This window comes from Elgaria multicarinata, chromosome 23, assembly GCF_023053635.1.
Source record: "Elgaria multicarinata webbii isolate HBS135686 ecotype San Diego chromosome 23, rElgMul1.1.pri, whole genome shotgun sequence".
Taxonomy (NCBI): domain Eukaryota; kingdom Metazoa; phylum Chordata; class Lepidosauria; order Squamata; family Anguidae; genus Elgaria; species Elgaria multicarinata.
Genome location: NC_086193.1, coordinates 13,048,525 through 13,060,066, shown reverse-complemented (window position 1 = coordinate 13,060,066; position 11,542 = coordinate 13,048,525). Strand labels below are relative to the sequence as shown.

Genomic DNA, 11,542 nt, shown 5'->3' with positions numbered 1-11,542 from the left:
ATAATAATAATAATAATAATAATAATAATAATAATAATAATAATAACAACAACAACACCAATAAAACACCCAGCAGCAACAGTATAAAAACTAAAAAGCAGGGCTTTGTGGGATACTCCTAACTTTCCAATTGATGGTTCGGAATGTCACTACGTTAATACTCCATCTTGTTCAATGTCGTTGTTGCTGGCTGCATCTGTTTCTTCCATACCGGTGATCCCACCGAAATCTGACATCGTGTAGCCCATGGGGCTACACCATTTATTTATTTATTTATTTATTACATTTCTATACCGCCCAATAGCTCTCTGGGCGGTTCACAAAAATTAAAACCATTCAAAGTATAAAACAACAGTATAAAACCATAATATAAAAAACAATATAAAAGCTCGACCAGATAAAAACAGCAGCCATGCAAAATTACGAATTTAAAACACCAAGTTAAAATTTATTTATAGACTGTTAAAATGCTGGGAGAATAAAAAGGTCTTCACCTGGCATCTAAAAGCATATAATGTAGGTGCCAAGCGAACCTCCTTAGGGAGCTCATTCCACAGCCTGGGTGCCACAGCAGAGAAGGCCCTGCTCCTGGTAGCCCCCTGCCTCACTTCCTTTGGCAGGGGCTCACGGAAAGGACCCCTGAGGATGACCTTAGGGTCCGGGCAGGTACATATGGGAGGAGGCATTCCTTCAGATAGCCTGGCCCCAAGCCGTTTAGGGCTTTGAATGGTAATACCAGCATTTTGAATCGGGCCCAGACCTGGACTGGCAGCCATGACGCTCCCCGGCCAATTGAATTTGATCGTGTGACGACATTACTGAGGGCGAAAGCCATGGCAACGAGGGACGATTGAAGCCAGAGAGCACTTCCTTCAAGGATCGTCCCTGCAAATCCTCCTTTCTGGAAATGTTTTACTACACCACAAGAAAATATTTGTTGTGTGTTTTCAGTTGCCCTCGCTAGCTGTCACTTGCCCTCCATTGAAAGGAGAGACGCTGGCTCTATCCGTGTGACACTGTTACCATTTTTGGTAGCTGTTTCAGCTCAGTTTTAGATACCAACTTAGTCTTGCTGAAAGCTTGCTAGAACACAAAAACGTCTGCTATCTTTCACGGAGCCACACTGTCCGAGGTAATGAGTTTTAGGAGGATAACCACCAGCATTGGCAAAAGTGCATTTTCTCTGTCCCGAATCCGGAATCCAGAGTAGATCCACCCGCTTTTCCTCTAGTCCCTGCCCACCGCTGGAATCTGGCGCTTCTTCAAAATCGAATTCGTCACTCAGGCTAAAAGAAACTCAACACCCCTGGAGTGGACCGTGGAAAACATTCCCTTGTCGAAAGAAGTTAAGAACCTTTCAATCTGGCCTCGTCCACGGATGCAAGATTGCCAACTGCCTCCGCAGTCCTTGCTCCTGTGCAGCTAACATCTGGAAATTTAGCCGCCCTGCTGACAAAGAGAACTCAGGTGCGCGGAGGGCCCTCGTCCTCCTGTCTTCGTCGGGGGAGTTTGAACACAACACCGCCACAATAACAGCAACCCCCTTTTACGAGGTGTCTGACCTTTAAGATTTGGGGAGCGGGGGTCTTCCCTTCACCGAATAATCAATTAACACCTCACTTGGACGAAGAAGAGTCCTCTCTTCCACATGGCCTCTTTTTTTTTTATTGGCAGGACATTTCCAGATTTTAAAGTCCTTTATTTTATTTTATATCTGGGCTCTGGGGTTGGCTGGCCAAAGTACTTCAGTTTTGCCTTTAATATACATTTTTATAAAAATTCTGCCCTGCTGGACAGCATCCCTTTTGGATCTGTGCAATGATAACCCTGCAAGGTAGGCTGGGCTGAGAAAGAAACCCTCTTCAGGTGTTTTGAGCACAATGGGATCTAAGAGCGGGTTGTAAGTCTGCAACCCTCGGCACACTTACTCGGGAGTAAGCCCTATTGAGCACAATGCGACTTACTTCCAAGTAGACCTTGGAGGTGTTTTACCTTCTTCTCCCTCCGATCTTGGCAAGTTCATAGCATAATGCCATCTTTACACTCTGCCGAATTCACACCATTAAGGGTTTATTCCAGATTCTCTCTATTCTTTTTGAAAGCGGGATGAGGGGGAGAAAAGGATGGGAGACGTCCTGGCTGTGGTTGACATCATGTAATGGACCCGCAAACTTCCATGAGTGGCCAGTCACCTGCGTGCTATAAATCGCTCGTTTAGAGAAGCCCAGAGTTTTAATCAATTCCCCCTGCCGCCCGTCCCCAACTACTGTGAGATTGCAGCTAAGCTCAGAGGGAACAAGGAGGTGAGAGGGGACTGGCAAATGATGTCAGAGACCCTGCTAATCAAAAAGTCATAGAACATCAACCCTGCAAGCTCCGGTTCTACTACACCGCTGTGCAAAAGGGCTGTAAAGAAGGCTGCTTCAGAGACCCCTCAGAGTATAGTTTGAGAAGCAGCGTTATCGAAGCTGCCCTGCATGGCTTTACAGGCTTTCCATAAAGAGAACGAAACAACAGCTCTCTGCCCCAAACCACTTACAATCTGAGTTTCGCCGACTATAACATGGAGAGAGCAGTAGCGATCGGGGAGGAATGTGAGTAAACAATGACGACGAGGCCAAAAGTTTCGCAGCACGGGGCAAGCACCCCTCCGCCCTCCTGACTTTGGGACTACAGCACCCACCATCCCCAGCCAGCATTGATTGGGGATTATGAGCACTGTAGTCCAAAACATCTTGAACAACCTGATTTTTGTTTTGTTTTAGTTGGTTTGGATGGAAATCCTGCCATAATTTAAAGAAACCCATTTTAATCCTGGAGGGGTTTCTCCCCCTGCTGATCTCTTTGAATGCATTTTTTTAAAAAAATAGAAGTCACGGCATAATCAGGACTCTAAGATGTTCTCCTGGTTAGTTTCTCGCCCTGCTTATTTTTCTAACTTAATTTCTCTTCTTCCACCACCACCACCACCACCCACGACCCCCGCTGCCACCTGGACCAGGATCCAGAAATGACGTGTCCAGCATCTGAGAGAGAATAATAATAATAAAAAACTTTAGTGGTTGGAATGTGAGTGCAAACCACAAAACCCTCGATGGACTGGGGTGGAGCCGGAGGGGAACCTTTCAAGTGAACCGACGCTCTGGCTTAAATACACACACACACACGCACAGAGCTTAAAAAGGTACGCGGCCCTCAGAACATCTTCAGGTTTGAAGGATGTCTGTCGCTGGGAGGCTGTTTTTTCTCCTGAGCCTCTGTTTGTATGCATCATGCCAAATGCCCGGTGGAAGAGGTGAGTGAAATTTACCTCCACCGTCTCATTTCTTCTTTAGCAGCCCTTCCTTCCTTTGATGTATTTCATTTGGGGGGGGGGGTTCATTTCTACACCCTCCCGAAGCCATAGATCTTTGGGTGGTTCGTGAAAAGAGGCCGAACCGAATTTCACACGTGGATTCAAAACGATCCGATAGACCGAAGGCGGCTACGGATGTGTCCTCTTCGAGGTGTGGATGTGAGAGTTTCTCCCACCTCCTAGTTTTCCTGTTAAATGCATAGTAGGGAGATTCAGGACAGATCAAAGGAAGGTCTTCTTCACGCAGCGCATGGTTAAATTACGGAACTCCCTACCACAAGATGCCGTGATGGCCACCGATTTGGATGGATTTAAAAGGGGGTTGGATCAATTCCTGGAGGAGAAGGTCATGAATGGCTACTAGCCCTGATGGTTGTGTGCTCCCTCCAGTATCAGAGGCAGTAAGCCTGTGTGCACTAGTTGCTGGGGAACATGGGTGGGAGGGTGCAGTTGCACCGTGTCCTGCTTTGTAGGTCCCTGGTCAACAGCTGCTTGGCCCCTGTGTGAACAGAGTGCTGGACTAGATGGACCCTCAGTCTGATCCAGGATAGCTCTTCTGATGTTCTTGTGACTAGATGGACCCTCGGTCTGATCCATCAGGGCTCTTCTGATGTTCTTTTGACTAGATGGACCCTCGCTCTGATCCATCAGGGCTCTTCTGATGTTCTTATGGCTAGATGGACCCTTGGTCTGATCCAGGAGGGCTCTTCTGATGTTCTTAAGATGTGGTGATGGCCCCCAATTTGGATGGCTTTAAAAAGGGGTCAGATCCATTTTTGGAGGCGAAGGCTGTCAATGACTACTAGCCCTGATGGCTATGTGCTCCCTCCAGTATTAGAGGCAGTGAGCCTGTGTGCACCAGTTGCTGGGGAACATGGGTGGGAGAGTGCTGTTGCACAATGTCCTGCCTTGTGGGTCCCCGGCCAACGGCTGCTTGGCCCCTGTGTGAACAGAGTGCTGGACTAGATGGACCATCGTTCTGATCCAGCCTCAGGGCTCTTCTCATGTACGGGGAGACTCCATTGGCTGCTTGGAGGGTGGTTTTTTTGAGGGAACCTCATCATAAAACCCTCACCTTTTCTCATTGCAGGCGGGGACCTTTCGCCCCAGATGTTGTCGGAGATGAGAGAGACCAACCAGGTGCTGAGAGATATCACCGAGCTGCTGAAACAGCAGGTAATGGAGATCCGCCGTGGGTCGCTTCTTTGCCAAGGGCCTCCGCCCCTTCTTTCAAATTAAAATCCCAAATGGCAAAACTTTCCCGAACGCTGCAAGACAAGAGGGCCGTGTTTTCCCTCCTCCCTTTCGCAATCCTCCGCTGCCAGAGTTAATTATGGAAAAAATGCTGTAAATGCCATTTTTTGAACATTGGATCCCTTTTTGTTGTTGCTAGAAGTCGGTGCGCCGTAAACGTGGGGTGATAATTTCCGTTCGGGAGTTCACCAAGGCTCTTCTTGTGATCTGAGGAGAACTCAGTAGAGCCTCCAGTCCAGAAGCACTGTACCTTGGAATAATAGAGTCTGGACCCCAAGTTCAATCACTGGAGACTTGGAGAGCCATTGCTGCCAGTCAAAGCCTACAATACTGGGTCAGATGGACTGAGGGTCTGGTACAGTAGAACGCAGTTTCGGATGTCCTGAGATGGTACAGCCCTGCCACTACTTCACCATGTCAGTAAGAACTAGGACTTTGTTTCATGGAAAGGGTGGAGCTCAGTGGTGGAGCTCCTTAACTTAGAACCATGAGGACTAGGACCTTTCTTTGTTTTTCATGGAAAGGATGGAGCTCAGTGGTGGATCTATTTGACTTAGAACCATGAGGACTAGGACCTTTCTTTGTTTTTCAGGGAAAGGGTGGAGCTCAGTGGTGGAGCTCCTTGTCTTAGAACCATGAGGACTAGGACCTTTCTTTGTTTTTCAGGGAAAGGATGGAGCTCAGTGGTGGAGCTCCTTGTCTTAGAACCATGAGGACTAGGACCTTTCTTTGTTTTTCAGGGAAAGGATGGAGCTCAATGGTGGAGCTCCTTGTCTTAGAACCATGAGGACTAGGACCTTTCTTTGTTTTTCAGGGAAAGGATGGAGCTCAGTGGTGGAGCTCCTTGACTTAGAACCATGAGGACTAGGACCTTTCTTTGTTTTTCATGGAAAGGGTGGAGCTCTGTGGTGGAGCTCCTTGTCTTAGAACCATGAGGACTAGGACCTTTCTTTGTTTTTCAGGGAAAGGATGGAGCTCAGTGGTGGAGCTCCTTGACTTAGAACCATGAGGACTAGGACCTTTCTTTGTTTTTCATGGAAAGGGTGGAGCTCTGTGGTGGAGCTCCTTGACTTAGAACCATGAGGACTAGGACCTTTCTTTGTTTTTCATGGAAAGGGTGGAGCTCTGTGGTGGAGCTCCTTGACTTAGAACCATGAGGACTAGGACCTTTCTTTGTTTTTCAGGGAAAGGATGGAGCTCAGTGGTGGAGCTCCTTGTCTTAGAACCATGAGGACTAGGACCTTTCTTTGTTTTTCATGGAAAGGGTGGAGCTCTGTGGTGGAGCTCCTTGTCTTAGAACCATGAGGACTAGGACCTTTCTTTGTTTTTCATGGAAAGGGTGGAGCTCTGTGGTGGAGCTCCTTGTCTTAGAACCATGAGGACTAGGACCTTTCTTTGTTTTTCATGGAAAGGGTGGAGCTCTGTGGTGGAGCTCCTTGACTTAGAACCATGAGGACTAGGACCTTTCTTTGTTTTTCATGGAAAGGGTGGAGCTCTGTGGTGGAGCTCCTTGTCTTAGAACCATGAGGACTAGGACCTTTCTTTGTTTTTCAGGGAAAGGATGGAGCTCAGTGGTGGAGCTCCTTGTCTTAGAACCATGAGGACTAGGACCTTTCTTTGTTTTTCATGGAAAGGGTGGAGCTCTGTGGTGGAGCTCCTTGACTTAGAACCATGAGGACTAGGACCTTTCTTTGTTTTTCATGGAAAGGGTGGAGCTCTGTGGTGGAGCTCCTTGACTTAGAACCATGAGGACTAGGACCTTTCTTTGTTTTTCAGGGAAAGGGTGGAGCTCAGTGGTGGAGCTCCTTGTCTTAGAACCATGAGGACTGGGACCTTTCTTTGTTTTTCAGGGAAAGGGTGGAGCTCAGTGGTGGAGCCCTCACTTTACACACCGAAGGTCCCAGGTTTTCTCTCTAGCATCTCCAGATCAAGGTGGAAAAACTCTCGCTTGAAACCCCACAGCGCCGTTGCTGCCAATCAGTGTCGACAATACCGAGTTTGATGGACCCAGGGCCTTGACTCAGTATCCAGGCTGAGGCTTTCAACGCAACCTACCACAGAGAAGGGAAGCGAGGCCGGCCCGATCTGGCGGGGCCTCTCTGACGTCCCCGTGGGGTTTTGCAGCATCTGGGGGTCATTTGACCCCCTGGCGGCGGCCATTACATTCCTGGACCTGCTCGCGTCTGCTTTGTCCGGCGGCCTGTTGCATAATGGCCGCGTTCCAGCCTGCCTTTCCTCCCAGCCCTGGTTGCTGCCTCCGACTGCCAGCTAAACTGGAAAAGCAGACTTGACCGGCCCTCGTGCCAGGACAAACTGTGTGGAGGGAGCGTGGGGGACGTGGGGGGGACGTGGGGGGGGGTGGGAGAGAGAGAGAGAGAGACGCTTTCCGTGTGTTCCTCGCTGGCCTCTGTTTGCTTGCGATGAAGTCAGACCTTCCACTGTCTCGTATCCCAAGCTCCCCGGTGGCCACACTGGAGGCAGGACACTGGGTTAGAAGGATCTCAATCTCCCCCGGCCTCCGTTACACCTTTTAAGAAGACTTAAAATCTCTTCACCGGCTGCCGATTAGTTTCCGGGCGAAGTACAAAGTGTTGGTTGTCACCTTTAAAGCCCTACGTGGTTTGGGTCCAGGCTGCCTGCGGGATCGCCTTCTCCCGTACAATCCGCCAATCACAGATCTAGCAAAAACTAGATTGACAACTGCTACCCAGAGGACCTTCTCTTCTGCTGCTCCCAGACTGTGGAACGGCCTGCCGGAGGAGACTCGTCAACTTCACAGCCTATTAGCATTCAAGAAAGCTATTAAGACTGATCTCTTCCGGCAGGCCTATCCAGTGGAATTTTAAGATGTTATTAGAATGTTTTTAGGATGTTTTAACAATGTATATTATGTTTTAATTCTGTTTTATGTGTTTTATATTCACTGTTGTTCCCTGCCTCGATCAAAACGGAGATGTAACTCTGTCGGACTACAAACCCCATCATCCCCAGATGACATTTATAGAAATACAAATCCCCCCTCCCTTCTAACCTTTCACCTCCAGTCTCTGGCCTTTTTAATATCACGCTCCCCCCCCTTCTTTTTCTTTTAGAACAAACATTTCTCTTAAATTAAGGCACTTTGCTCGGTGGCCGGGAGATGCCGGTAATTCCTTTTGAAATGGACAAGTCTTTCCTTTCCGGATCCCCTGGCCTCCTCCCCTTGAAAAAATTAAAATCCCCCAGCAATATGTTTTTGGCAGGCGAAGCAAAAACCTCTCCTCCTTGTAGGTCTGCGTTCTGCCCAGGTTCACAGCAAAGTCTGGATTAGATTAAAGATCTCAAACAAACACACAAACAACCCCGTTGGCAACGGCTTGAAATGAACGCTGGAAAGTGACGGTAACCCTTCGGATAAGACGACTTCATGTTGCCTGTTTTTCTTGCTCCCGCTGGCTGGGCGAACTCCCTCCAGCGCGGCCGAATCCAGGCCCGAAGCGTAGCCCGAAGCGGTGCGAATGGATCTACGCCGCAGACCCAAACTGGTTTAGGGATTATTCCCTCTCACCAGAGTAACCTGCGTATTGTTGGAACAGGAGAGTTGAGCCTCAGTCACACAATGCACCTGGTGCCCCCAATACAGCCGTCTGGGGTGGCCACGCCCACTCCACCAGGCTCCGCCCACTCCCCCCCTGGTCGCCAATCCTTTGGTGGTCTCCCGGTTTTTATGAAGCCCCACAACCTATTCTGAAATGCCTCTGCTGTGGCTTAGTTATGGGCAAGGTAAACAAGGCGGGTGTTCCTGGAATCTCGGCTCCGCCCCTTTTGCCTTTGGCCCCGCCCATCTCTGGAATGCAGCCCTCCAAGAGCGTCTCTGAAATAGGTTTGACATCCCTGTTCTTGGAGCAATGGTCCTTTCCCTGTGGCTCCTGTGATGGTAGTTCAAAGTAAAACCTCCTTGTTCAGGGGATAGTTTTCCCCATGATGCTTGGTTTGTGAGCTTCCGGATGGGACTGAGGCGGAGGCATGTGGCTGTCCACTGTTGGTGACTGGATACTGGGCTGGACGGACCTTCGGTCTGATCCAGCAGGGCTCTTCATACGGAGGTCTGTTTTGTTAGCCAAATGGAACCTCCAGGCTACCTCTGCCTGCTGAGCCTCGCAGTCACCAGGGACTACAAGCTTGTTTTCATGTTGTTGTTGTTTTTCTAGATCAAGGAAATCACCTTTTTGAAGAACACGGTGATGGAATGTGATGCTTGTGGTAAGTCGGTTGACAGAGGAGTGGGAATACAGATTGGCATGCCAGCTCCACAATTCTCCTGGGTAAAGAAACCCCATCGAACTGAATGGGGAGTCATGAAAAAGCAGTAGCGTGGCCCTCATTCAGTCCAATGGGACCGGCATAAATGACATCCCCTCTGGGATGCGTCCTGTGTTAATTACGTCCTGTGTTACGTCCTGTGTTAATTGCGTCCTGTGTTAATTACTGTGTTAATTACAGCACCATGTACATTGATGGTGCTATATATATATAAATAAATAAATAAATAATAATAATAATAATAATAATAATAATAATAATAATAATTAGTTTGAATCCCACCTTAAGGACCTAAATTTCTCCCCGGGGCTGAAATGACAGGGGGACGCTTATCAAATTTGCAGATGACACAAAATTGGGTGGGATAGCTAATACCCTGGAAGACAGAAACAAACTTCAAAGTGATCTTGATAGGCTGGAGTGCTGGGCTGAAAACAACAGAATGAAATTTAATAGGGATAAATGCCAAGTTCTACATCTAGGAAATAGAAACCAAAGGCACAGTTACAAGATGGGGGATACTTAGCAATACTACAAATGAGAAGGATCTGGGAATGGTTGTAGATCGCAAGCTGAATATGAGCCAACAGTGCAATATGGCTGCAAGAAAGGCAAATGCTATTTCGGGCTGCATTAATAGAAGTATAGCTTCCAAATCGCGAAAGGTCCTGGTTTCTCTCTGTTTGGCCCTGGTTAGGCCTCATCTTGAGCATTGCGTCCAGTTCTGGGCTCCACAATTCAAGAAGGACGCAGACAAGCTGGAGCTTGTTCAGAGGAGGGCAACCAGGATGATCAGGGGTCTGGAAACAAAGCCCTATGAAGAGAGACTGAAAGAACTGGGCATGTTTAGCGTGGAGAAGAGAAGATTGAGGCGAGACATGAGAGCACTCTTCAAATACTTAAAAGGTTGTCCCACAGAGGAGGGCCAGGATCTCTTCTTGATCCTCCCAGAGTGCAGGACACGGAATAATGGGCTCAAGTGACAGGAAGCCACATTCTGGCAGGACATCAGGAAATACTTCCTGACTATTAGAGCAGTACGACAATGGAACCAATGACCTAGGGAGGTGATGGGCTCTCCCACACTAGAGGCCTTCAAGAGGCAGCTGGACAGCCATCTGTCGGGGATGCTTTAGGGTGGATTCCTGCATTGAGCAGGGGGTTGGACTCGATGGTCTTGTAGGTCCCTTCCAACTCTGCTATTCTATGATTCTATGACATCTACTACCCAATCCGGCCGTACAGCAACTTACATCGCCTGATGAGAATTGACACGTCTCGGAGGGGTGGCGTTGTGGACACGTGGCGAGAGCTATTCTGTCTTCCCTCCGGCCGGCCTGCAAAAGAAGCGAGAAATTGGGAGGGTGGGGATCTGTTTCATAACCCAATTTTGTCCCAAATCCCAGGTGCGTTCAGCCAGCCATAACAAGGCGGAGTTGCCGCCTGGTAACACCAACTAAGGCGTAACCCATAATCGCTCAACAACGCATAACTAGGTGTGCACGGCTGTTTATGCTTGGCTGCAGCTGAAACTTCACTCAAGCTGGCTCTGTCTTTCTCAAGTTTTTTTTTTTTTAAATAATGCAGCCCCACACCTTTCAAATGAGCCTACATTAAACAGGATCGCAGCCCACAAACGTTCTGTTTGAACTGACTAACGTAGGAATCTGTGACCAGAGCAGGCCCAGTATTGGGCAAAAGGCGGAATAGAATAATAATGATGATGATGATGATGTAGCTGTGTCAGTCTGTTGCAGACTTGTGCCACCTTAAGGCTAACATTTATTGTTAGACTTGAAAGTGCCACAAAACTCATTAATCTGATAATCTTTAAAGTGCCATGAGAAGCTTTGAAGTGCCGCAAGATGGAGGGGAGACATGATAGCACTCTTCAAAGACTTGAAAGGTTGTCACCCAGAGGAGGGCCAGGATCTCTTCTCGATCCTCCCAGACTGCAGGACACGGAATAACGGGCTCAAGTTAAAGGAAGCCAGATTCCAGCTGGACATCAGGAAAAACTTCCTGACTGTTAGAGCAGTGCGACAATGGAACCAGTTACCTAGGGAGGTTGTGGGCTCTCCCACACTGGAGGCCTTCAAGAGGCAGCTGGACAAGCATCTGTCAGGGATGCTTTAGGATGAATTCCTGCCTTGAGCAGGGGGTTGGACTCGATGGCCTTCTAGGCCCCTTCCAACTCTGCTATTCTATGATTCTATGATTCTAAGACTAATTCATCTTTTTGTTTTTAAAACACCACGAGATGCTTTAAAGTGCCATAAGGCTAATGAATCCATTCATCTTTAAATTGCCACTTATATGCTTTAAAGCGTCACAGGTTTTTCCAATTGGTCAATCTTTAAGGTGCATTGCAGAACAACAACGGCGAAGTGTCTTGTGACATTGTAAAGGTTCACAAATTTAGTCTGCTTCATCAGATGCATAAACTGTTAGCTTCTTTTTGACAAATGCATAGACAGACGTTGGGGCGGCGGTGAACGTTGAGGTCTGAACTGAAATGCAAAAAGCACAGGCGGTGGCAACGGCCTTAACAGTGGCGATTCACAAAACCTTGTTGAACGGCAACACAGCCATGATTACAGCTGGTTAATATTTGTGGTGTGATTTAAAAAC

General features: G+C 48.1%; 1 protein-coding gene across 1 annotated transcript in view; it reads left to right on the top strand.

Moving 5' to 3' along the window:
• Positions 1–3,225: 3,225 nt before the first annotated feature.
• Positions 3,226–11,542, top strand: part of COMP (cartilage oligomeric matrix protein) — a 31,041-nt gene continuing 22,724 nt past the window's right edge. Inside the window, exons 1-3 of the mRNA XM_063146877.1 lie at positions 3,226–3,295; positions 4,446–4,531; positions 8,800–8,851. Coding sequence (XP_063002947.1) covers positions 3,280–3,295; positions 4,446–4,531; positions 8,800–8,851 — 154 coding nt within the window. The 5' untranslated portion in view covers positions 3,226–3,279. The remainder of the gene's footprint in view (positions 3,296–4,445; positions 4,532–8,799; positions 8,852–11,542) is intronic.